Genomic DNA, 27,748 nt, shown 5'->3' on the forward strand with positions numbered 1-27,748 from the left:
AGGGAAGTGCCAAAGAATGCTCCAACTACCGCACAATTGCACTCATTTCACACGCTAGCAAGGTTATGCTTAAAATTCTACAAGGCAGGCTTAAGCAGTATGTGGACCGAGAACTCCCAGAAGTGCAAGCTGAATTTAGAAGAGGCAGAGGAACCAGAGACCAAATTGCAAACATGCGCTGGATTATGGAGAAAGCTAGAGAGTTCCAGAAAGACATCTACTTCTGCTTCATTGACTATGCAAAAGCCTTTGACTGTGTCGACCACAGCAAACTATGGCAAGTTCTTAAAGAAATGGGAGTGCCTGATCACCTCATCTGTCTCCTGAGAAATCTCTATGTGGGACAAGAAGCTACAGTTAGAACTGGATATGGAACAACTGATTGGTTCAAAATTGGGAAAGGAGTACGACAAGGCTGTATATTGTCCCCCTGCTTATTTAACTTATATGCAGAATACATCATGCGAAAGGCTGGGCTGGATGAATCCCAAGCCGGAATTAAGATTGCCGGAAGAAATATCAACAACCTCAGATATGCAGATGACACAACCTTGATGGCAGAAAGTGAGGGGGAATTAAAGAACCTTTTAATGAGGGTGAAAGAGGAGAGCGCAAAATATGGTCTGAAGCTCAACATCAAAAAAACGAAGATCATGGCCACTGGTCCCATCACCTCCTGGCAAATAGAAGGGGAAGAAATGGAGGCAGTGAGAGATTTTATTTTCTTGGGCTCCATGATCACTGCAGATGGTGACAGCAGTCGTGAAATTAAAAGACGCATGCTCCTTGGGAGAAAGGCGATGGCAAATCTAGACAACATCTTAAAAAGTAGAGACATCACCTTACCAACAAAGGTCCGTATAGTTAAAGCCATGGTTTTCCCAGTAGTGATGTATGGAAGTGAGAGCTGGACCATAAAGAAGGCTGATCGCCGAAGAATTGATGCTTTTGAATTATGGTGCTGGAGGAGACTCTTGAGAGTCCCATGGACTGCAAGAAGATCAAACGCATCCATTCTTAAGGAAATCAGACCTGAGTGCTCACTGGAAGGACAGATCGTGAAGTTGAGGCTCCAATACTTTGGCCACCTCATGAGAAGAGAAGACTCCCTGGAAAAGACCCTGATGTTGGGAAAGATGGAGGGCACAAGGAGAAGGGGACGACAGAGGATGAGATGGTTGGATAGTGTTCTCGAAGCTACAAACATGAGCCTGACCAAACTGCGGGAGGCGGTGGAAGACAGGAGTGCCTGGCGTGCTCTGGTCCATGGGGTCACGAAGAGTCGGACACGACTAAACGACTAAACAACAACAACAAATATTTAAACATCTTTCACCCTCCAGACCTCTTGAGGAGGAGACACACAAAGGAGGGCCTCAGAAGATGCTCTCAGGGTCCGGGTAGGTTCATATGGAGAGAGGCGGTCCTTGAGGTATTGTGGTTCTGAGCCATTTAAGGCTTTATAGGTCAAAACCAGCACTTTGAATTGGGCCCGGAAACAAATTGGTAGCCAGTGCAGTCGGACCAGGATCGATGTAGATGTCAGTATATGGAAACATCACTGCTGCATACAGCCAGATTGTTGACATCACTTGATGCGCCTATCTGTGGGAAAGAAGAATTTCCCAGGACGTTCACAGGCTGGATTAGTCTTTGTGAAGAGTGTAATTTGAAACCTTCCGACTGCGCATGTTCAGGAAGTTTGTCAGACGTGCTAGAAGAACTGAACTGAAAGGCCGTGTTTTTCTCTAGTGCTGTAATGTCAGAAATAAGCATCATGTAAAGAGATTTCTGACTTATTTTCTTTCCCCTGCGGAAGCAGGAGGGAGGGGTTGTGCATTTTACCCATGCTTAGGAAAATGTCGCCTATCAAAATCTCCCTGGTCTGTCTGGATATCAGCCAGAGGAGGTTACCGGTATGCAAGCTCCGAGGACAGTAAGTGGGACCAGCCTCTGTGGAGGGGGCTTGCAAACCGACAGTAATATGCTCAGACTGTCTTGATCGGGTGAGCAACCTGGCCGCTGAATTCTGCACCAGCTGAAGTTTCCGAACCACATAGGCTCTCATCTTCCTTCCTTCCTTCCTTCCTTCCTTCCTTCCTTCCTTCCTTCCTTCCTTCCTTCCTTCCTCTCTCCAAGACACAGAACACACCAGCCTCCCTGGGGCACCCAAGAGGTTGCCAGGCCTGCAGGGGGTTCTGAAAAGGTCAGAGTATTTTTGGCACCGAATGTGGGTCATCTAGAGCCAGGGGGTGACCGAGAAACCAGGGCGCAGAGAGGAGATGGCAGGGCCGGTGTTATCGCTCGCATTCACACGGGGAGCTTTTAGGGATCTTCCTGAACTGAGGCGTTTTCCTTCCTTCCTGCACAGTTGGGTTATTCAACCTTTTGAGCAAAATGTGTGCCCGTACATTGCAACCGCTGAAATTAACAAACAGATGGAACTGACCGAGAGACTCCGAGACCAGAGAGAAGAGACGGTGGAAGAAGACTGGAAGAAGTTTAAGGAATATTTGAAAAAATATGTTAATATTTAAATCTTAGAATAGCTTTGGAAGTGGAGATAGGCGGTAGGGTTAGAAGTAGAAGATAGTGTATTTTAAAGGTACCCCTGCCCGTACAGGCCAGTCTTGACAGACTCTAGGGTTGTGCGCCCATCTCACTCAAGAGGCCGGGGGCCAGCGCTGTCCGGAGACATTTCTGGGTCACGTGGCCAGCGTGACAAAGCTGCATCTGGCGAGCCAGCACAGCACACGGAAATGCCGTTTACCTTCCCGCCAGTAAGCGGTCCCTATTTATCTACTTGCACCCGGGGGTGCTTTCGAACTGCTAGGTTGGCAGGTGCTGGGACCGAGCAATGGGAGCGCAACCCGCTGCGGGGATTCGAACCGCCGACCTTTCGATCGGCAAGTCCTAGGCGCTGAGGCTTTTACCCACAGCGCCACCCGCGTCCCTTAGTGTATTTTATAAGTGATAAAATGTGAAGTTTTTATGGTTAAAGTAAGTGTGTGTGTGTGGGGGGGGGAAGATGGTTAGAAATTGTGATATATGTAAACTGCTAAAGATGAAGTAAAATGAAAATCCGATAGGTGGGACTTGGGGAAGCCCACCTAACAATGTTTAGAAAAATAAGGATATGACAAGAATTTGTTTGTATTGCTTGTCTTTTCTGTATGTGTTCTTTATTTGTGTTATAAAATGAGTAATTTTTTTTTTTGGGGGGGGGGGGAATGAAATTAACAACAGGACTAAGCTGGGTCCCTTGACTTCAGTAGGTCTAAACTTAGTTGAAGACCAACCATTGCAAAGCTATTTCTACATAAACTACCCTAAACCGGGTCACATTTATAACTATTGATAAGTTATCTTCCTGTGCATTCTTAGTTACTATTAAAACACAGAGAAATTGATAAAAAGAAGACGCTGTCTCTGTGTTGGGTAGGATCAGTTATGGCGCAGAACCCTTTTCATAATGCAGAGTCCAAAATTTTGGTCTGTGGTGTGGCATGGATGTCACTGCCTATTGCCAGATTGCAGAGCCAGATGTTTTAGGGTGGAATCACAATCCAGATGTGGACTCTGCACAATTGTGGTCTCCACCCCACGTGGTGGTACCTCCACCTGCCCACCCAAACGAGCCAGTCAATCAATCAATCAATCAATCAATCAATCAATCACCAAGCCAATTAATTTCGGTTTTTCTACATTTCTGTCCTAGGAGCACTGTTTTTTTTTTAAAGAGAAAAAGTTGCTGGTACTCATCACGAAGTTGTTACGGTAAGTGCCACACTTTTAACCTTTTGGGGGTTGGTTGGTGCCAATTAAAATTATTTGATTTTAATCAGATTTTAAGCTGTATTTCAGTCGATTGCTGAATTTTATGTTTTAATGTATCTCTATTTTGATGTTAGCTGCCCTGAGCTTGGTTATGGCTGAGGAGGACAGGATATAAATAAAAATTATTATTATTATTATTATTATTATTATTATTATTATTAGCCCTTGAATGCTCCTGGGAGCGAAAGCACTTCCCAGCAAAATGAACTGATTTTGGGATAGGGTCACCTAGGTGTGCTTAAAGAGAGAGCCTTCGCTCTGAGAAAGGAGTCCTGGGGCTTAGACCTTGTTAGTATTTAAATAACAACACCACCTCTGTTGACGATTCCTCTCTCAAATCTACAAGTGTGTGTGTGAGAGAGAAAGAGACACATGGCGGGAGGAGAGCTGAAATGGCAAGTTCAAGTTCAGGGGGAAACCATGGAGACCAAACCCTCGGTATTTATTCCTGGCCATTGTCAATAAGAGACTAAATCGTTATCCTCGGTGTTTTCTAATAGCCAGCTGTCCATCAGCGTAATTGGCTGTTGACGAGACGTGGCAGCGGGGCTGGGGGTTGAGAGATCCTCTCATCTAAACCTCAAGAGAAAGCAAAAGGTATTATTATTCTTAATAATAATAATTTGTATACCTGCCTATATTTGTAGATCTTAGGGTGGTTCACAAAATAAAATTACAATGTAAAAAACGCAAAATAAATAATGTAAAAAACACAAAATACATAATAAAAAAGAACGGGAACGAGGCGATACTCCACTCTTCCGCAACCCATTTAAAAGGGCTTTGGATGTCAATTGGCCAAAGGCCTAGTTAAAAAGGAAGGTTTTTCGAATCTAAAGTTGTATAATGAAGGCACCAGCCAAAACTCCCTGGGAATTTATGGGGTGGATTTTCTCATTCGCAAGGAAGTGTGGCTTCAAAAAGGTGTGGCTTCTGAGCCGACTGCGTGATGACATCATCACCAGCTGGTAGGCATCCTTTGCGATGACATCATAGTCATCACGTGGTCGGGATTGGCTAGGAGAAAGACAGTTGTTCCGGAAAACACGAGACGGAAGAAAGGCGTAATTTTGCTCATAAAGGCAGCCTGTTCCCCTTTCAAATAAAAACAAGTATTTTTTTTTACTAAAAAAATAAATAAAATTAAAACCCACTTTGGCAAACAGCGTGGCGGGTGTCAAAAACTCACAGGGAAGGAAGTCTCGCTTCCTGCCAAACAACCCTTTCAACTCTGAACATTTCCGAACATTCCCTTGACGCTGCGATGGTGGGAACCTGCCTGATCCTGCAGCGTGAATTTAATTGAGAGCGAGGTGCAGATCCCATCTCCATGCAAATGCCCGTTTTAAGTAAAGATCAGGGAGGTGGGAGTTACCAGAGGGAGCTGTTTCTAAAAAGGAAGAGGCTCTCAGGCAGCCGCTGTTCTCTTGAATATTCAGACTGCCTCCCTGGGGGCCTGATCCTTCCTGATCTGTTGGAACGGCAGTAGAGAGGCGCTCAGCTCCTTTGCAGCAGTTGCACCGCAAGGGCGAGAGGGGAAGGAAGAAACCGTCTCTTGCAGAGAAAGGATGCTGTGTGAATATCTATGATGTTTTCTCTCCCTTGATGTGAAAACCACATATTTGCTGTTTGGAGAACAGTTCCCTGCACAGGGAGCAAAGCCGTGGATTTTTCTGATGGAGAGCGAGCGAGAGAATTGTCATTGTTCTCTTAGTTCACCCCCCCCCAACATTTCTCCAATGAAACTTCTTGTCGTTGTTTAGTCGTTTAGCTGTGTCCGACTCTTCATGACCCCCTGGACCAGAGCATGCCAGGCACTCCTGTCTTCCACTGCCTCCCGCAGTTTGGTCAAACTCATGTTCATAGCTTTGAGAACACTGTCCAACCATCTTGTCCTCTGTCATCCCCTTCTCCTTGTGCCCTCCATCTTTCCCAACACCAGGGTCTTTTCCAGGGAGTCTTCTCTTCTCATGAGGTGGCCAAAGTATTGGAGCCTCAGCTTCAGGATCTGTCCTTCAAGTGAGCACTCAGGACTGATTACCTTAAGAATGGATAGGTTTGATCTTCTTGCAGTCCATGGGACTCTCAAGAGTCTCCTCCAGAACCAGAATTCAAAAGCATCAATTCTTCGCCGATCAGCCTTCTTGATGGTCCAGCTCTCACTTCCATACATCACTACAGTGGTACCTCGGGTTACAGACGCTTCAGGTTACAGACGCTTCAGGTTACAGACTCCGCTAACCCAGAAATAGTACCTCAGGTTAAGAACTTTGCTTCAGGATGAGAACAGAAATCGCATGGCAGCAGCAGGAGGCCCCATTAGCTAAAGTGGTGCTTCAGGTTAAGAACAGTTTCAGGTTAAGAATGGACCTCCGGAACAAATTTACTACTTAACTCGAGGTACCACTGTACTGGGAAAACCATAGCTTTAACTATACAGACCTTCCAATGAAAATTGGGATGTTCTATTCCATTATTATTATTATTATTATTACACCCATCTGACTGGGTTGCCCCAGCCACTCTGGGTGGCTTCCAGCATATATAAAAATATACTAAAACATTAAACATTTTTAAAAAAACCTTCCCTTTACAGGGCTGCCTTCAGATGGCTGTGGGGGTCAGATCACTCCATACCCCCCAACATTTCTCCGATGAAAATAGAGACGTCGTAAGGAAAAGTGGAGCATTCCAGGATCAAATCAGAAACTGCGGCAGATTCTGTAAATCTGGGACTGTCCCTGGAAAATAGGAGCACTCCTGAAAGCTGGGGAGAGTGTTCTTCACAAGTTTTGCAGGTGGCACAAAAGATAGCAGGAACTGCAAACCTTGTAGAGGACAGGATATAAGCAAGATGGTTCTGGGATCAAGGAGATCTTGCTGTCCAAAGAAGTCCTCACTGTGATGATCTTACAGATATATCATATTCCATGATGATGATTTATACCCCGCCCATCTGGCTGGGTTTCCCCAGCCACTCTGGGCGGCTCCCAACAGAATATTAAAACATGATAAAACATCAAACATTAAAAACAGAGTTGCCTTCAGATATGTATACGGATATGTATATGATTTTTTTATAATTTTGTATTGTAAAATCAAATAAAAATATTTTCAAAAAAAGAAAAGAAAAAAGACTTTAGATCAATCCCACCGACCTCATTGGTCAGAATTCTTTTTCTACAGCCAACCCTCTGCCACTCACTAGGCATGGGCTAACTTTGGGTCCCGCCCCCCGCCCCGGTTTCATTGGCTAAGAGGCAGGATGGATTTTGCCATAGACACAATTATTTAACTCTTGGGCGCAAGTGACTGTGGTGGGAGGTCTTGCAAATGACTTGCTTATCTAAGCACGACTCGCTATCTGGCATCCATCACATCCATGGGGTTGTGAGGAGGTTGGGAAGAAAGGGGACGTAATCTGTTCTGATCGCAGCAAAGCGGCGCATGAAATCCAACTTGAAAAATTAATTTAAGCCTCTGGGGGTGAACATGCTGTTGCTTGAGGGAAATGTTGGCTGATAGACCACAAAGGAAGAGATTCAGAATGGGGGAATGGCAGGAAATGTCTGGTCTTATTTAACGCCTGCTTTCAAAGAAGGCAGAGAAAGGCGCAAACGTCTGGGTGTTTGCATCCACAGACGATACCAAACCGAGAGGCATTGTGAAGACAAAGGAAGATCGCAGAAGGAATTGTTCAGAGGGAATTTGTGTGTGTGCATGTGTGTCTTTTGCCCACATCTGAGAAGGACTTCACTCTTTGCAGATCCAAAGAAAAATGAGTTTTGCAATGCCAATCTCACACACATAGAATCATAGAATCATAGAGTTGGAATAGACCACAAGGGCCATCGAGTCCAACCCTCTGCCAAGCAGGAAACGCCATTAGAGCACTTCTGACATATGGTTGTCAAGCCTCTGCTTAAAGACCTCCAAAGACGGAGACTCCACCACACTCCTTGGCAGCAAATTCCACTGTCGAACAGCTCTTACTGTCAGGAAGTTCTTCCTAATGTTTAGATGGAATCTTCTTTCTTGTAGTTTGGATCCATTCTTCCGTGTCCGCTTCTCTGGAGCAGCAGAAAACAACCTTTCTCCCTCCTCTATATGACATCCTTTTATATATTTGAACATGGCTATCATATCACCCCTTAACCTCCTCTTCTCCAGGCTAAACATGCCCAGCTCCCTTAGCCGTTCCTCATAAGGCATCGTTTCCAGGCCTTTGACCATTTTGGTTGCCCTCCTCTGGACACGTTCCAGTTTGTCAGTGTCCTTCTTGAACTGTGGTGCCCACACACACACACACAAAGAGAAGAAAGTCTGAAAAAGCAAACAGGGCCAGAATGAATATTTGAGCAAGCTGGAAATACCGGAGAAAATTCAGAGCGAGCTGCAATAATCCCATCTAAGAGAATGTGGGATGACTGTTTGTTTGGGCTGATACCCAAGAGAGGAGCGATACTCAGAGCGCCTTGGGATCATTAAATTTCAGTCCATATTTTCTTAGACGGGATTATTGCCTGTGATTCTCCATTTCCTCAGATATCTTTCTACTTAAGATCATGCAAATATTCATTCTGCCCCTGTGTGCCTTCCCACATTATCTGCTTTCTTCGTGAAGCAGCCCGTTTCTGAGAGGGAGGCCACCCAAAAGGATTTCATCAAGAAAAGCTGGTTGCCTTCTGCACTCCGGCGCAGGTGTACTGCAGGCTCTGGCTGAAAAGAATGAGGAGGCTTTTGCTGGGCAGGGAAAGCGGGAGAGAGTTTCGTGCAGCCTTTGCGATGCCAAGACATTTCTCTCCGAAGACTATGAATCTGGCCCCATCCTGTTATTCTGACACCAGTGGAAAATGGCAATAGGATTCAATATTCTGCTTTGATTTAAAGTAGGTTTGTAAATGTTTCTACAAACTGTTTTAGCTGTTAGAGACCTTTCCCTCCTCCAACAATCAAGCAGTGTATAAATTTTAGGAAATAATTAAATTAAAGAAATCAAAATCCCTCATTTAGCCTCTGTGTCAGCCAGTTCTGGATTTATGTATAAGTTGAACATGTTATAGCTTAGGGCCCCACTGTCTTAGGCCCCCCCCAAAAAATTAAAGAAAAAACAACCTGGATTTACATTTACAAAATATAAGATAAAAAACAAATAAAATAAAACCTACATACAGCAACAGGTGTTTTGTGTTGTGTAGGTTCCTAAGATGTAAGTAATGGGCCCCGCCTGCTAGCCTGCTCCGTAAAATATCACTGGTTTGCTCATTGCTATATCAATTACTTTGATAAAATACATATTTTGTTATATGCAAATGGCTTTCGATTCCTATTAGGTCCATCAAGTACCATATAGCATATATTCAGCACAAAAAAACAGTGACAATTTGTTGTTGACAAAGGACAGCTGGACATATACAGGGCCCCATTACCTTCAGTAGCTTAGCGCCTCATCAAACCTAAATCCAGCCCTGGTGACTGCTTTAAACTTTTCTTAAAAAGAAAAACTGCTGCCTGTCACCACTCAACTAACCATTGCCCAAGGATGGAGTCTAACTGGGTTTCCCCCCTTTATACCTGGTTTAAGAAGGTCTTGTTTCTTGTGATTTCTAGAAAACTCACTCATCCTTTACAAGCTTCCAAGAGAGATGCCAAAGCTATAGACGGTGAGGCTACTTGGCGGTCATTCATGACTTATGTCAAAAGACAAACTTGTGGATGGCAATTTTCTGCAACGTATGATTTTTAGCTGGAACTGATTGTATTCCAGGACTTAATATTGACCGCTATCTTCTCCTTCCCTTACATCATTATTTATTTTATTTATTTCATAAAATGTGTATACTCCACTTGACTGTAAAAAAAGGAGAGAGCCCTCAAAGCGGTTTACAAAAAATATATAAAAACTATAAAAAATTACAACTCTAAAACTTACGAAAAGTCGAAACACTAAAACAAATTAACTTTCTAAGCATCTGGGTAGGATTGTCAAAACAAGAATGGTTTTAGCAGGTGATGAAAAGGAGGGCAAGATAGGGGCTTGTCAACCTGGGAAGGTAGCCCAGCTAGGAAAATTCTGAACCTAAATCTCCATTTATAGCCTCGAGGCTATAAATATTTGTGAGAAAGGCTTTGGGAGTAAACCCCGAGGGAAAATCTGTGCCCACTGCCTTTCGGGACATCTTCAGGAGAAGAAAAGGGTAGAAGTGAGCCCTACAGAATGGCAGATCCTGAAGCTGAGGCTCCAAGACTTTGGCCACCTCATGAGAAGAGAAGACTCCCTGGAAAAGACCCTGATGTTGGGAAAGATGGAGGGCACAAGGAGAAGGGGACGACAGAGGACGAGATGGTGGGACGGTGTTCTCAAAGCTACCAGCATTAGTTTGACCAAACTGCGGGAGGCAGTGGAAGACAGGAGTGCCTGGCGTGCTCTGGGCCATGGGGTCATGAAGAATCGGACACGACTAAACAACAAAACAACAACGAGCCCTACAGAAATTTGGAGCGGAGTCCCTAAGGCAGTTGGATGGCCTCCTACCAGTGATTCCTGCAGCAAAACTGGTGCCAAACATCTTGCTCTACTTTTTCTTAGGACCCCATCAGCGTGGCCAAGAGAGGGGTCTTGCCATCTGGGTAGCTCAGGACCTCCACCCACACTGCCCAGTCTGGTGCCATTTTGGATCTGCAAATGCAGCTGCAAAGAATACAGTGAAGGCACCAGCTTGATATCAACAGGCAGGGAGTTCCAAAGTCCCTTAGCTACCATGCTCAGTGAATGGGTTCTTACAAATGTGAAACAGGAATCACGTGGCATTTCTCCAATTGAAGGTGAAACTCGTAGGTTAACTCACCCCAACTTATTAAGAGCTTTATATACTAACACCTTGAACCTGACCCGGTGGCAGATTGGCAACCAAGGCAGATCTCTGAGCACCAGTGATGAACATACTGACTAGCTGCATGATTTATCTCTCTCCATTTCTCCGCTCTGCATCATTTTCTAAGTTGTGGACCATATGATGCCAAACAGGCAAGCCATGGTTCATATCTGTGTCTCTCAAATATTTGCATTGCTATATGCAATATTTTTTTTATTAAAAAACCTCCCTCTGCTTGACTGATTCTAATATTGATTGTGTATTACTTTTCTATTGAACAGGTTTTTATTACATAAGCATGCTTGTATGTTCCACAGGTTAATTTTGAAAAGTGGTGTTAAACGTTACCTTCCCGCCTTGCGGCATCCTTTAACACAGGGATGACTTTATATTGGCTGAAGGCTCTACATTCAGAGAGAGCCTAGGAAGCAGGATTATACCAGGTAAAACCATTAGTCCATGCTTCTTGTGTTTCCTTTGAGTAGTCTAGGGGTCAGCAAGGTTTACCAGCCATGGGCCGGATCACTCCCCTAGAGATCATCCGTGGGCATGCGCCTGCGCATGTCCGTGGCGCCGGAAATTGCATCTGCACATGCCCAGAAGCCGAAAATTACGCCTGCACAGAAGCGCAGTTTTCGGCGTCTGGACATGTGCAGACACGATTTCTAGCGCTGCTTGACAAGTCCCCGCGCTGCGCTGCACCGGTTTAGCGCAGCGCACAGGGGACTCGCTGAGTGGGTGGCTCGGTTCAGGGGCAGCTCGTGGGCTGGCAAAACGGTCTTCGTGGGCCACATCTGGCCCATGGGCCACATGTTGCCGACCCCTGGAGTAGTCCAACCACATTTGGAGGGCACATCATCTGGATTGGGAAAGGCTGGAGAGGACAATCTTGGACTGACTGGACAAATCTGGTGCAAAGCAACTTCTGCTATTACTCTGTGTCTGCGCCCCCTCCTTCCCTCCCACCCTTCCTCTTTCCTTCCGCCAGGAGCGAGCCAGCAGTAAATGACATCATGCCAGTTGGAGTTAACTCTTTTTTAGTACAATCAGGATCTGCACAGGAGTGCAGCAACTCATCTTCAGAAGGTCTGGCAGCCATGAGTCAGTTGCTGAGACTGAAGGTCTCCCCATGGCCATCTAAGTCTCCAGGGTTCCCCCCAAGCAATCTGAGACTGTGCCTGTGTGCAGCCAATCTCTCTTTCGCCCTTTTCATGCCTCTTCTGGTTCTGGGAGACCGGGGTTGGGTTGGGGATCTGGTCGCAGCAGGAGGGGGAAATACCTGTGACTCTTCATCAGCCTGACTCATCTCTGCTTCTTGACCTGTCTCCTCCTCCTCCTCTACCTCTGATTCTGGGCTGCTCTCTGCCACAGACTCTCCCCGCTCACTAAGCCCTGTTACCTCTTCAGTTTCTGACACCTCCTCTTCCCAGTCTTCTCCCTCTGACCACTCACTGTCATCCCACCACTTTTCCCCAGGCTCTGAGCCTTCTTCCCTTGGTGGCCCCCCAACAGTTTCTTCCCACCACTCTTCTGCATCCAACCAGTCCAGGACTCCTCCCTCCCCACTTCCCTTCCTGTGTTTAGACCTCTGCCTTCCTCAATGATACTTCCATTTTTCTCTGCTGCTATTGGCAAAATCAGAAGACGGGGTGAAGGAAGACGGATCAGGCCCGTGGGCCTCAGGTTCAACCCCCCCCCCATTTTAGCAGACCCTGTGACACCACAGAAACCATCACTCACTGTTGTTTGCGGCTCAGCTCCTGCTCCTTCTGCACCAGGTCTTGCTTGAGGGAGGCTAGCATCTCCACACTGACGTCCACCTGGCGGGACAGCTCCACGGCCCTCTCCTCCAGCTCCTGCTTCTCCCTGCTGAGCCGGATGCTCTCCTGCTTGGCCTTCTCCAGCTCCGAGCTCTTGCGATCCAGCTCCACCTGGAGCCGGCCGACTTGGGAGGCGATCTTCTGCTCCACTTCCTCGGTCAGCTTCTCCAGCCGCTTGTCCACCTCCAGCTTCTCAAAGGCCCGGATCTTGAGGCGGGTCAGGCCTTCCTCGTAGGCCGCATCCACCGCAGCCACCGCAGCGGCCGCGGCGGCGGGAGGCGTGGTGGCCGAGGTCATGGCCTTGCGGGTGAAGATCTCGGTCAGGGGGATCTCGATCTCGTGGACGTAGCGGGACGCGACGGGCGAGGATGTCGGGTCCAGCTCCTCGGTGGTGGCGGTGGCGATGAGGTCGCAGGTGAACCGCTGCTCCTTGCCCTGGAAGGAGGTGCTCTCAAAGATGTCCCGGCGGGCTGCGGGCGTCAGGAGGGTGGTGTCGGATGCCAGGGGGAAAACGGTGGCATCGCAGATGCTGTTGGTTTTGGAGAGGACATAGAGGGTCTCGTAGGTGTGGTTGTACTCCAGGTGAGCCCTCAGGGAGGAGAGGCTCCGGAATCGCTTGTGTTCCCCGCAACGCGGACAGCGGTAGGGCAGGTCCAGCGAGGCCATCCCTCAGCCCGAGCCACGCTCCTGGCCACACAGCCCTCCTCCACAGGAATCCAGCTGCCGGGCCCCTGTCATGGTGCAGGCATGCGGGCAGCAGGAGGAGTGGGGCAGGAGTAGCAGTGGGGAAGGGGGCGCGGTGGGGCGGGAGGCCAGTTCCACAAGGTCATTGCTGGTTAGGGGCAGGCTGGCAAAGGCGTGGAGGGCGAGAATCCCAGAGGGTGACCCAGAGAGGCCGCAGGAGGTCTGGTCAGCATCGGGCACAGCGGGCAGCACTGGAAGAGAGAAGAAAGTCAGCATTTCCTTGTTCCCTGCCCTGAGTCTCCTGAGACCGCCCTCTCCCCACCTTTCCTTGCTAACTGTGAATCTATGGTTGTCAGGGAATGGTCTGAAGATGAGGACTGGGGAATGCATTCTATGACAGCTTCTCTCCGATGGAGAGCTGGAGGCGGGAGAGTCGCCCCCCCCCCCCCCGTCCACAGCGTGTTCAGAAGCAGAGAGAGAGAGAGACAGAGCCGAACAGCTTAGGGAGGAGTTGCCCAGTTTTGATATAGTGACAACAGAACCAGAATGGAGGGGGCAGCTAGCTGAGACGTCTCTTGAGAGCGTGGGGAACACCCCCCTCACCACGGACTCAGAGGTCCAAACGTATCAGAGAGCAAAGGAGTCAAAGGGAGGAACTTCCCATTGGCGCTGAAAACGGTTGCAGAAACCGGAAGGAGGATTAGAGGAGCCAACTGCCCTCCTTGCGGAGAGCTGTGTATTTGTGCTCACAACGTGATGCTATATTAAAAGGACTAGAAACCTATCAACTACTTGTTAATTCTTATCTGTGAAGTTACCAAAGGGAGGGGAGGACTCTCCATGCCTGACAGTGGTGGATCTTGGGAAGATCAAGGGAGTTTGCTGGATGAGACCCATGGTAGGGTTGCCATACGTCTGGAATTTCCCTGACGTAGTCAGGATTCGACCGTCAGATACAGTCTCCGGGTGGAAATTGCTGAAATGTCTGGAAAAATCCGGACATATGGCAACCCATGTCGGAAGTGTAGATTTTGGCAGATTCCCCCCCCCCCCCCCAGATTTTCGCTTTTTGAAATACGGCAGCCCTAGCCGATGGCCCACCTAGACCGGCAGCCTCTTCTCACTGTGGCCCACAAAGGAAAACCGTCAAACACGGCCTGAGAACATGAGAAACACTCTCCTGTCCTGCGGTTCCCAGAAACATTGCTGCCTCTGTGGTGTTCGTACGGAGCCCCCGGTCGTCTCATGGACTATTGACCCGTACACCACTAATCCACTGCCACCAACCAGGTCCTCCCCGGTAAATCACTTAGTCTCAGTCAGGTTCTCAAGTTAACAAAGAAGAGTGTATTTTATTGCAGTCACGAACAAACTTTAACTACATTCCAAACGTGGTTACTCTTTACCTTCTTAGTCTTATTCTAAACGGCCTCGGTCCGGTATACCTGAAGGAGCGTCTCCACCCCCATTGTTCTGCCCGGACGCTGAGGTCCAGCTCTGAGGGCCTTCTGGCGGTTCCCTCACTGCGAGAAGCAAAGCTGCAGGGAACCAGGCAGAGGGCCTTCTCGGCGGTGGCGCCTGCCCTGTGGAATGCCCTCCCACCAGATGTCAAAGAGATAAACAAATTTCAGAAGACACCTGAAGGCAGCCCTGATTAGGGAAGCTCTTAATGTTTGATGTTTTGTTTTACATTCTGTTGGAAGTCACCCAGAGTGGCTGGGGAAACCCAGCCAGATGGGCAGGGTACAAACAAAATAATAATAATAATAATAATAATAATAATAATAATAATAATAATAATAATAATAATAATTTTATCCTGTATCTCTTCTACCTCCCCTCACACAAGAACCAACTGCACTGTCTCTCTGTTTCCAACTGCCTTTCCCAACCAACCAACCCACTAAAACCAACCAACTACCCACACCCAAACCTCGGGCCAAGCCCTTTTATAAACAGGTAGGCTCTGCCTCCGGCTTTCCTATTGGTCTACATATTAACCCTTTCTCTCCCCCTGTACAGACATTTTCAAACGAACGGGCAAACAGCCTCCGACAGCAACGGCAGGGCGTATCCCTCCTGACTAGTAAGCCTTCTCTCCTTCCACGACTGTGTCTAATTTTCTTTGAAGCCATCTAGGTTAGTGGCCATCTCTGCCTCTTGTGGCAGGGAGTTCCATAGAGTAACTCTGGAACTGGCTAGCTGGACAAATCTGGAAGATTCTTTTTCTCTCCCTTTCTGGTCTTCCCAATCTTCCGTTCAGTTCTTGCGAATTACTTTTAAGACCTTACGAATGTTCGCCTGCGCCCTAGTGCAAATTTCTCCTAATCTACACGTTTTTGTACGCCGATTTGCCTAACCTTCGCATTTCCGCCATGCTTTCTCCACGTATAACATGCATTATACAACGTTTCCACAAATGCATGCAATGTGAGAATGCTTTCCCCCAACATTTTTGGTTGGAGAGCACGTTACAAAATTCAGGGAAGTGCTCTTTTGAAAGAATGCCTGGGTTGTCAGTTTGCGTATCGCTTCCCAACGTGAGAATGAGGCAGGTCCCCATGAAAACCACGAACTGAAGCAAATTTCTCCTCCATCCTTAACTGGGGGAAAGCAGAACGGAAAGAGCTCCCTGCTTAAAACCACAATGCAATTACTGCAAAGCCAAAGCAGTAAACAGCAGAGCCTGCCTCTCTCAAGTCGCGTACAGTGAGGCCAGATCTTCTCCCTGTTGCTGTCAAAGTAAGCAGGATTATCAGCGCTGACCTGTGAGCTGAGGTACCTGACGGGAATGGCAAAGAGGCAGTGTGAGAGACGAGGGAAGGATGCCAAGCGAAAGCTGCAAGCCCTTTCCTTCCCAGATCTCAGACAGCTGAGCTGGCCTCCGTCGCAAGGTAAGCATGTCAAGCATACAGCGCAGATCAATCATTATTCATGCCTGTTTGTTTTTCAATATCCCTGGAAGTAGCAGGCAAGCTCCGCTGGACATAAGAATAGCCTGCAGGGTCAGGCCAATGGCCTAGGACCCACGTACCTATGGGACCGCCTCTCCTGGTATGCCCCACGGAGGACCTTAAGGTCCACAAGTAACAACACTTTGGAGGTCCCGAGCCTCAAGGAGGTTAGATTGGTCTCAACTAGGGCCAGGGCCTTTTCAGCACTGGCCCCAACTTGGTGGAACGCTCTGTCACAAGGGACTAGGGCCCTAAGGGACTTGACATCTTTCTGCAGGGCCTGCAAGACGGAGCTGTTCCGCCTGGCTTTTGGTTTGGACTCGGTCTGACCCTTATGTTTCCCTCCCCTTATGGTCTTGATTTATCAGCTACTTTAAAATGAGGCTGCATTTTAAATTGCATTTTAACCTGTATTTTAAATTGGTCCCCCCCCTCTTTCCCCCCTATTATGTTTGTACTGTGATTTTATTGGTGTTAGCCGCCCTGAGCCCGGCTCTGGCCAGGGAGGGCAGGGTATAAATTATTATTATTATTATTATTATTATTATTATTATTATTATTATTATTATGTCCAGCATCCTGTTCTCACAGTGGCTGCCCAGATGCCCACGATGTCGGGAAAAAGCACAAGAGCATCTCTCCCTTCCTGGGGTTTCCAGCAGCTGAAATTGAGAAGGGTTGTGGAGGCAGAACAGAATCACCCTAGCTAGTAGCCATCAATACCCTCCATGAATTTGTCTAGGTGGCCATCTTGTAGCAGTGAGTTCCGTAGTTCAACTGCGCTGCGCTTCCTTGTATCTGTCCCGAATCTTCCAACATTCAGGAATCCTGTTGCAGGCAGTGGGGTGTGTAGTCTGAGCTTCAGCCCCACAGTGCAATGGAGTCCCCCCCATCTTACCGCCTGCCCCCCAAGGCTCAGCTTAGCCCTGAGTGGTGGGATGGAGTGCAATTCATCATGACCGGGGCAACAAACTGCCAAACCCTGTTCTGCCCTGCCCATAGCCCTCCTGTTGACAGGCCCCGGATCAATGAAAACCAGGGGTCAGCAAACTTTTTCAACAGGGGGCCGGTCCACTGTCCCTCAGACCTCGTGGGGGGCCGGACTATATTTTTTTTTGGGGGGGGGGGTGAACGAATTCCTATGCCCCACAAATAACCCAGAGATGCATTTTAAATAAAAGCACACATTGTACTCATGTAAAAACACGCTGATTCCCGGACCGTCCATGGGCCGGATTGAGAAGGCGATTGGGCCGGATCCGGCCCCCGGGCCTTAGTTTGCCTACCCATGATGAAAATCATTTGCATTTCATTCCTCTCTCTATCTTGCAAGGTGGATTTGAAGCACAAATTTGGCTTTATTTTAAAAAATTCCACCCTTGTTTCCCTTAGTTTATCCACAACCGAGTCAGGTTTTCAAACTGGCTTCCTGAAATATGCCGTTCCCGGGTTTGCTTTCTGTTATGTACTGAGTTGAATAGGATCCAAACTGCAGCAGTCTGATTGGTCCTAGAACAATAGGATCCAAAAGGCAGCAGTCTGATTGGTCCTAGAACAATAGGATTCAGAATGCAGCAGTCTGATTGGTCCTAGAACAATGCAGCAGTATGATTGGTTGGCAGGAACTACCCAATCATGCTCCAGATAGAAGTGAATCCACAACCTGATTGGCTTACAGTAGAATTCCGGAACTAGCCAATCATGTGCAGCCCATTGTGTAAATAATGTATATAAAGCAGATACTTTGAGGGGACTTTCATTCATTCCTCCTCACCACTATGAGCTGAATAAAGAGCATGAAATCACTTTGCGACTCTGAGTATATTTCACTGGCGACGAAGGTGGGATCCCGCTGAGCTGACTGCCACACACAGCACCGCAGCACCGCCACCTGCCGCACCGCTGCCTCGCACCGTGTATCCAGGCTTCAGCTCCGGGACACAAGGAACTCAGAATGGCAACCGACAACAGCTTCTCGCCGTTCAACCCAGCATCTGGAGACTGGGAAGCGTACGCCTCCCGTTTCACCTTCCTCCTAGAAGCCAAAGGGGTCACCGACGAAGAAGACGCCAAGAAGAGGGCGATATTCTTCAGCGTCTGCGGAGAGGAGACGTTTGAAATCGCCCGGGCTCTCCTTGCGCCTGAAGACGTCGCTACTGTTCCATACAAAACAATAATGGAACAGCTGAAGGGGCACTTTTCGCCACAGCCCTCAGTGGTGGCTCGTCGAAATGCCTTCTACGCAAAGCGGCAAGCCCCTGGGGAAACCATAACTGGGTTTGTGACCTCTCTCCGCCAAGCCGCCCGGTTCTGCAACTTCTCAGAGCTGGAGAACATGCTTCGTGACCGCCTCGTCGGTGGCCTGAAGGATGAGAAGCTGCAACGACGCCTCTACGCTAAGAAGGACCTAACGTTCCAGGTCGCTCTGGAGGAGGCCCTGGCAACGGAAGCTGCCGAGAGGTCGACGCAAGAGGCACGGCCGAGCCTGTCATCCCAACCGAGGGTCCACCACGAAGACCTCACCGACGACTCAGGATCCGACAGGGAGGAGGTGCACCGAGTACAGCAGCGCACTCAAGCAGCCCACATACCACAGCTGCCTCGACGAGAAGGAGGGAACTGCGCAAGCTGTGGAGAAAGTCACGAGAGGAGGACCTGCCGTTTCCGCAACGCAGAGTGCAGACAGTGCAGAAAATTGGGACACATCGCCCGGGTGTGTCGGGCTCGGCCCACCCGACGCCAGGCATCAGATGACCAATCCAAGAGTCCCAGGTCCCGGGGCCCAACACACCAAGGCAACTCGACGGAGCTCACGGACTTCCAGGTATACCAGTTGCCCCACCCCAACGTAGAGAAAATTTATGTCGAGGTACAGATAGAGGGGGCCCCATGCCGCATGGAGCTTGACACGGGTTCAACTCTATCCATAATCTCGGCAAAGACCTTAAGAAAACTGTGTCCTACGGGGGGTCCCAAACTCAGGCCGGCCCCATTCACCCTCCAGGACTTCCAGAAACGTAAGGTCCCCACAATGGGGGTGGGGACCTTCAGGGTGCAATACCGAGGGCGGACGCGGCAACTGGACTTGCTTGTGGTCAAGGGCCCCTACATTAGCTTACTGGGATTGGCATGGTTTGGACCACTGGGGCTAGCCGTCACCGGGGTGAACCACACTAGCTTACAAGTAGACGTGGACGCCATATGCAAGGAATTTCCGGGGGTTTTCGATGGGAAATTGGGACAGTATACGGCCCCCCCATTGCTCTACAGCTTGACCCCGCAGTACGACCGGTCAGGCTCAAGGCCCGCCGGGTCCCGTTCGCCCTGAAACCCCGTATAGACGAGGAATTGGACCGGCTTGTGGAGCAAGGGGTGCTGGAGCCGGTGCCTAATGCCCCCTGGGAAACCCCAATTGTCACACCCGTCAAGCCTAATGGGTCGGTCCGCATCTGCGCAGACTACAAATGTACCATAAACAAGGCCCTCACGGCCCATGCATACCCAGTGCCAGTGGTCAGCCATGTTCTTGCCACCCTGGCTGGGTCGAAAATTTTTGGCAAGCTGGACTTGGCCCAAGCATATCAACAGCTGCCAGTAGATGAGGCTACAGCAGAGGCACAGACGATTGTGACGCACAGAGGAGCATTCAGGGTAAAGCGGCTGCAATTCGGTGTCAGCGTGTCACCAGGCATATTCCAGAATCTAATGGACTCTCTCCTTAAAGGGATTCCTGGCGTCACCCCCTTCTTCGATGATGTGTTGATTGCCGGGCCCACACCAGAGGAGTTTGAGGACCGCCTCCGCACCGTTCTGCACCGTTTCCAGACGGCGGGTCTCAAGGTGAAGCGGGAAAAAATGTCTACTAGGAGTGCCTCAGGTGGACTTTCTGGGATTTATGGTGGACGCAGAAGGGGTCCACCCGACTGGGGACAAGGTACGGGCCATTTGTGATGCCCCAGCGCCCAAGAACAAGACTGAACTTCAGGCCTTCTTGGGACTATTGAACTTTTACCATTCCTTCCTTCCCCACAAGGCGGCGGTAGCGGAGCCCCTACACAGACTCCTGGACAAGCGGGCCCCTTGGGTGTGGGGCCAGCGCCAGGAGGCCGCATTCCAGGCAGTCAAGGACTTGCTTGTCTCAAACTCGGTCTTGGCACACTTCGACGAGAGGCTGCCGGTGGTGCTAGCATGCGACGCCTCGCCCTATGGAATCGGCGCTGTCCTGGGACACCAACTCCCGGATGGAAGAGAGGTACCAGTGGCATACTTTTCCCAGACACTCAACGCAACCGAGCGGAACTACTCGCAAATCGACAAGGAGGGTCTGGCAATCGTGAAGGGAGTAAAAAAATTCCATGATTTCTTGTACGGGCGGCCCTTCACCGTGGTGACTGACCACAAGCCGTTGCTTGGCTTGTTTGCCCCTGAAAAGCAGACCCCCCAAGTGCTGTCTCCTCGCGTCCTCAGGTGGTCAATTTTCCTTGCCAGCTACCAGTATGCACTGATTTACCGTCCTGGGAAGGCAATGGGCCATGCGGATGCCCTCAGCAGGCTACCACTACCAGAAACAGGCCCCGACCCAGCACCTGCACAAGAGGTTATGAGCCTGGAGCTGCTTCCCGACCGCCCCATTCAGGCACAAGAAGTTGCACACCATTCCAAGAAAGATAGGGTCATCTCCCGGGTACGTCCGCAGCCATCCGGGTACTACGCAGGCTGTTTGCAACCCACGGGCTCCCTGACACTCTCGTCTCAGACAACGGGACTGCATTTACGTCAGGAGAATTCCAAACCTTCACAGCACAGAACGCCATCCGCCACATCCGTTCGGCGCCATTCCACCCTGCCACCAATGGCCAAGCAGAACGCATGGTGCGGACCACCAAGGACACCCTTCGCCGCATGACGCAAGGGGATTGGGAGTACCGCCTTGCCACATTCCTTCTAGCACAGCACAGCACCCCCAGCTCAACGACTGGCCGGAGCCCCGCTGAACTACTAATGGGTCGGTGCCTTGCAATCAGATTGGACCGCCTTCACCCCGATAGAGCTCAGGATGAGGTAGTGGTGGGGGAAGACAGGAACCCCCGGACCTTCGAGGCCCAGGACCCAGTGTACGCAAAGAATTTTGGGGCAGGCCCAGCATGGGTACCTGCCACAGTCACCAGGGTCACTGGCCCCGTGTCGTACGAGGTGCTAACAGATGGGGGGCAATGCTGGCGCCGCCACTGCGACCAGATACGGCGACGATTCCCGGGAGAAAACCAGGAGGAGGAAAGGGCAGAGGAGTCCCAAGGGAACAGAGGGGCAGTGAGGCCCATAGAGCACGAGGGGCCAGCAGGAGAGGCAGAATCAGTCAATACAGAGAGGACCTGTGAGGCCGAAAGGACACCGGAACCAGAACCACGACTGAGCGAGCCGGTTGCGCCAGACCAGACAGCCCCATCACAGCCAGCATCCTTGGAACACGAGCCAGAACCTGAACCTCGGACCAGGGAACACCCCAAGCCGCAACGCACACGTAGGCCGCCGGCGTACCTCAAGGACTATGAATGCGACCTCCCGGGCAGGACTGGAACTTAGAGGGGAGGGGTGTTATGTACTGAGTTGAATAGGATCCAAACTGCAGCAGTCTGATTGGTCCTAGAACAATAGGATCCAAAAGGCAGCAGTCTGATTGGTCCTAGAACAATAGGATTCAGAATGCAGCAGTCTGATTGGTCCTAGAACAATGCAGCAGTATGATTGGTTGGCAGGAACTACCCAATCATGCTCCAGATAGAAGTGAATCCACAACCTGATTGGCTTACAGTAGAATTCCGGAACTAGCCAATCATGTGCAGCCCATTGTGTAAATAATGTATATAAAGCAGATACTTTGAGGGGACTTTCATTCATTCCTCCTCACCACTATGAGCTGAATAAAGAGCATGAAATCACTTTGCGACTCTGAGTATATTTCACTTTCCTTTAAAAAAAGGAAAGAAAAAACAGGCAATTCTGTCATTTGCTATTTCAATACTTAATCACCGTTTTAATCATGCTACAAGATCTTCCCACCCACTTAAGGAAAGTGCAAAGCTTTGAGCCATTGATAGTTAAAGAAGCGATGGACTGCAAAAGGTCTGTTATAAATTAAGAGATCTGTTTATTGGACTTTAAAAAGAACAGCTCCATTTTAGGGCTGAAAACAACCCATAAAACCCCAAGGAAAGGCAAGAAAAATTCCAGCTGCCAATATTACATCCATCAGGATATAACCAGCAAGTCCTGCAGTATAGCTTATATAATTGAATGCAAAAAAACCAGGATGTTATATCCTGTAGTCAGGTAAAACTACAACCAACCTACACATGTGTTGTAGAGACCAAGGGTGGGTGGTTTTGACAAAATCTGGAGCAACACTTTAATTCTGGGCGCTGCAACTTGTTGGATACATCAGCAAGAGCTACAGTGATGGCAAGAGATCCAACAATGTCAGCAAAAAGAGCGAATTCCTAGGTAAAATGTGCCTGACAAAAACACACCGTATGACCTCAGCCGGGAGGGCAGTACGAGCAGGACACAAGAAGACCCACTGGATGAGGCCAGTGGTCCATCTAGTCTAGTATTCTGTTCTCACAGAGGCCAACCAGATGCCTGTTGAAGACCAGCAAGCAAGATTCGAACACAAGAGTAGCCAAACCCCTGTGTTGCAAAGAGAACGTCAACAATGTCTAGGCAACAATAACAATATTTTTTTGAGAAACATATAAACCCAGCTTCTATAAAGATTGTCTATTATGTATGTCTATGGTCTATAGACATACGTAATAGACAATCTTTATAGAAGCTGGGTTTATATGTTTCTCAAAAAATATTGTTAGTAGCATTTGATATTTTCATTCATTCGAAATAAGATGGGGGCATGTACTCTTTTTCATTTCTGTTTGTATTATAGTTTATAATTTTTGTAAAGTGATATGCGCATGCAGGTCATTGTCTGTAAAATTTTATTTTCAGTTTATGAAGCATTCTGTATCCTCTCACCACGCTGACCAAGAATTCTACGAAACAGTAGTCAATATCCAGAATCACTGTTCAGTGTTGGACATCATATTTGCTGAATACACAAAGCTTCTCAGCTTGCCTTCCATCGTACAAAGTCTGGTACCTCGATTCATTTAAAGATTTTCAGAGACTTTGAGTTGAAAGATTTCAGATTGTACTTGTTATGGTTTGAAGGAATTCTATAAAGATTGCCTATTACAAATGTATATGGTCATTGTGTTGCCTAGACATTGTTGACGCTCCCACTGTGGAGGCAGAACATAGACATGGCTAGTAGTCATCAACAGCCCTCTCCTCCTCCATGAATTTGTCTATTCCTCTTTTAAAGCAACCCACGTTGGCACCATCACTGCTTCCAGTGGCAGGGAGTTCCATAGTTAAACTGTGCTCTACCTGAAGAAGAACTTCCTTATATCTGTCCTGACTCTCCTGGCACTCAGCATCCTTGAATGTCCGTGAGATCTAATGTTGCGACTCTCCTTCCTTGGAGGTTTTTAAGCAGAGGTTAGATGGCTGTCTGTCATGGATGCTTTTGCTGAGATTCCTGCATTGCAGGGGGTTGGACTAGATGACCATTGGGGTCCCTTCCAACCCTCCCCACCGAGGACCTTAAGGTCCATAAATAGCAACACCCTAGAGGTCCCGGGCCTTAAGGAAGTCAGATTAGCCTCAACCAGAGCCAGGGCCTTTTCAACACTGGCCCCGGCCTGGTGGAACACCCTGTCTCATGAGACCAGGGCCTGCGGGATCTGATTTCTTTCCGCAGGGCCTGTGAGACAGAATTGATCCGCCTGGCCTTTGCCTTGGAATCAATTTGATTCCCTCCCCCTCTTTCCTTTTTCCTTTCTCCTCCTGTGATGTTTCAGTGTTTTAATGTTGTATTTTAATCTTGTTTTTTAAGTTGTATTTCAATCAACTTGTTTTTTATTATTGGTTGTTAGCCACCCTGACCCCAGTTTTGGCTGGGGAGGGCGGGGTATAAATTATTATTATTATTATTATTATTATTATTATTATTATTATTATTATTATTCTATGGGGGAGAAACACTTTTGTTCCTCCACCTCCTCTACTTCATGCACAATTTTACACACCTCTATCGACCCTTCCCCCACCAATTGCCTTTTCCCCAAGGTACAGATGTGTATTCATTTTAGTATTACGGAGGAGTATATCCTTGATTCTCCACTTATTGGAGAGGGAAAGGTGTGTAGGATTGGGGCAGAATCAATCCTTATGGCTGCTAATCACCATGCGGAGCCTTCCAAAAAAACCCAAAGCGCTCGAAATCCTTCTCTTCTTCCCATTTGCAGCAACCATTAGTTTCGCTAATGTGCATTTCTGCGTTCAAAACGCAGCCTGGGAGCTACTTCTCAGACCGCAAACCCCAAAGGCCTTCTGCAAACAAACCTTTAACTGGTCTCCAAGCTAAAAACGAGCAGAGAAGATGGGCTTCTTCAGCAAGGGAACTCGTCAAGGAATAATAATGATCTGTTAGCATCCAAACTATGGATTCCCTTGGCTGTTTTTCTATTATATCGGGTCGGCGACCTCAGGCCTGTGGACAAACTGTGTCTTCCCCCAGACCCATCTACTGGGCCCTTGGGGCTATCACAGCCCTCCCTGCCCCTGCCCCAGACCCTCCTCCTGTCCTGGTGGAAAAACCCACAAAATGCAGAAATGCCTCTGGCTTACCTGGAGGATAGAGGTATATTCTGTAGGTATAAAACTTTCAGAATAAACATTTCCTTGCACCACGCTGAATTATCTACCAATAAGAAATACATCGGAAAACACAGCTAGGATTGGCCTTGGTATCACTGGAGGCTCTCGCTCTCATTTTGAAAAGGTATTGATGCATATTCCGCAAATAATAAAAATTTAGATGCTATACTACGCTGCACTGAAATGTTTGATTGTCCTTGAATCTCGTCACCACAGTTGCCGCCCTCTCCTGCCCCACCAAACCTTTTGAGAACCACTGATCTGGGTCAGAGCTTTCCCAACTTTTCATGTTGGCGACGGGCTTTTTAGACGTGCATCATTTCGCGACGCGGTAATTCAGTTTTACTAGCAAACCGGAGGTTTAAGCCGGCCCCTTTCCAGTCCCGGGAAGAGTGCGGGTTTGTGCAATAAACCTACATACACACTCAGGGGCGAACGAAGGCATTGTGACACCCAGGGCGAGGCATCACTATGTACAGCGCATGTGTGGCATCGCTACATACACCACATGTGCCGTATGTAGCGACGCTGCACATGCGCTGTCCATAGCGGTTGGCCACTGGCACCAGGATCCTTTGCACGCGGCTGCAGCCGCGAACGGAGGACCCTCCACATTCGGCGACGGCGCGATAGCTGCTCGCGCCGCCGCGAGCCCCCGTGGGTTCCTTCTTGTCACCCTCACAGACATGGCACCCGAGGTGCACTGCTCTCCGCCCCCTCCCCGTTGCGACACCACTGTACACACTGCTGCTGACACACTAACGTGTCACAACACACAGTTTGGAAAGCTCTTGTCTAGGTCAATACTGTATGTAGCGGCCCAGCCCAGTGGGTCCTCCGAGTTCCCTTGGGTTACAGTCAACGTAGCCATGAGAATGGGTGGTCTTCTGAGAGACTGAAGGATCACAGGGTTGTGGGTTTGAGCCCCACAATGGGCAAAAGATTCCGGCATTGCAGGGAATTGGACTATAAGGCCCTTGTGGTCCCTTCCAACTTGACAGTTCTATGATTCTATGATTTGGCCCTGGGCATGAGGTCCCTAAGCACTGTCATCAAACCTTGGAAGTCCCAGGGATGTGGAGGTTTAGCTGATACAAGCTAAACTTGCTTTCTGTTGCTCCAGAAGGTAGGACATGAACCAATGGATTCAAACAGTGCTTTTTTTGGGGGGGGGGGATGCAGGGGTACACATAACCCTAAACATTTTGTGACTCTGACGGGAGAAGAAACTAAAAATAAAATAAAATTGTTAGTTTCTTCTCTAGCGTGGTGAATTGTTGGTTCTGTTGCTACCCCGATGGCAGCCTCATTTCCTGTCATGCTGTTCCCTGAGTCTCAGATGGAAGCGGGCGTTTAATATGTGAAGTAGGAGTTGGAATCTAGCACGGTGATTGGTCAGATTCAATGTTACCACCTTTGATGGCGGCTTCCTTTCCTTTCCCGGTGTTTCCTGAGTCTCAGATGGAAGCAAGCATTTAATGTGTGAAGCAGTGTGGAATGTGGATGTGCGGTGTTTTACTGATGAAAGAATGGCCTCGTTGAGGGGCAGTATTTTAATATGAGTGTTGTTGTTGTTTAGTCATTTAGTTGTGTCCGACTCTTTGTGACCCCATGGATCAGGGCACGCCAGGCACTCCTGTCTTCCACTGCCTCCTGCAGTTTGGTCAAACTCATGTTAGTAGCTTCGAGAACACTGTCCAACCATCTCGTCCTCTGTCGTCCCCTTCTCCTTGTGCCCTCCATCTTTCCCAACATCAGGGTCTTTTCCAGGGAGTCTTCTCTTCTCATGAGGTGGCCAAAGTCTTGGAGCCTCAGCTTCAGGATCTGTCCTTCCAGTGAGCACTCAGGGCTGATTTCCTTCAGAATGGATAGGTTTGATCTTCTTGCAGTCCATGGGACTCTTAAGAGTCTCCTCCAGCACCAGAATTCAAAAGCATCCATTCTTCTGCGATCAGCCTTCTTTATTGGTCCAGCTCTCACTTCCATAGTAAAATGACTAATTATTTGAAAGGACGACATCTGGTGATGGACACCAACAGCAACCAGAGAAATCGGGAAGATGTTAGCACACACAACCTCATCATGCTAATATGGAAGATACTGTGAGCTGTCAGCTGTGTAATATGAGGGAATGAATGTTCCTTGTACTTTTGTCCATTTACTGTATTTATTTCCCCTGATTTGAACTATAAAATGGTGATTTTCTTGAGTCAAAATTAAAGAGGTAAAGGGACCCCTGACCATTAGTCGTGGCTGACTCTGGGGTTGCGGAACTCATCTCACTTTACTGGCTGAGGAAGCCAGCGTACAGCTTCCGGGTCATGTGGCCAGCATGATTAAGCCTCTTCTGGCAAACCAGAGCAGCGCACGTAAACACCATTTACCTTCCCGCCAGAGCGGTACCTATTTATCTACTTGCACTTTGACGTGCTTTCGAACTGCTAGGTTGGCAGGAGCAGGGACCGAGCAACGGGAGCTCACCCCGTCATGGGGATTCGAACCGCCGACCTTCTGATCGGCAAGTCCTAGGCTCTGTGGTTTAACCCACAGCGCCACCCGCGTCCTGAGTCAAAATTAGAGTACCCCTAAACATTTTTTAATGGGGGAAAAAAGCACTGGATTCAAATAACAAGGAAGGAGATTCTGACTCAACATCAGGAAGGACACTTTAGGAGGCTATTAGCCTCTGAAGGTGGTGGAGCACTGGACTGAGGGCAATGTGTGCAGTTCCAAACGCCTGGAAGGGTGCAAAATTGAGAGGACCCATAATAGAGATGATCGATTTGGGGATGCCAAATTTTCT

At 48.6% G+C, this 27,748-nt stretch overlaps 2 protein-coding genes across 2 annotated transcripts in view; one reads left to right on the forward strand and one right to left on the reverse strand.

Moving 5' to 3' along the window:
* FBXO41 (F-box protein 41) overlaps nucleotides 1-27,748 on the reverse strand; it is a 74,194-nt gene that overhangs the window by 37,653 nt on the left and 8,793 nt on the right. Inside the window, exon 2 of the mRNA XM_077933714.1 lies at nucleotides 12,453-13,467. Within this exon, the coding sequence (XP_077789840.1) occupies nucleotides 12,453-13,198 (746 nt within the window). The 5' untranslated portion in view covers nucleotides 13,199-13,467. The remainder of the gene's footprint in view (nucleotides 1-12,452; nucleotides 13,468-27,748) is intronic.
* On the forward strand, nucleotides 17,651-20,846 carry LOC144328831 (uncharacterized). Its single transcript, XM_077933713.1, has 2 exons — nucleotides 17,651-18,994; nucleotides 19,895-20,846. Exons 1-2 carry the CDS (start codon nucleotides 18,125-18,127, stop codon nucleotides 19,931-19,933), a joined length of 909 nt encoding a protein of 302 aa, XP_077789839.1. The 5' UTR covers nucleotides 17,651-18,124; the 3' UTR covers nucleotides 19,934-20,846.

The sequence above is a fragment of the Podarcis muralis genome, chromosome 9 (assembly GCF_964188315.1).
Source record: "Podarcis muralis chromosome 9, rPodMur119.hap1.1, whole genome shotgun sequence".
Classification (NCBI taxonomy): Eukaryota; Metazoa; Chordata; class Lepidosauria; order Squamata; family Lacertidae; genus Podarcis; species Podarcis muralis.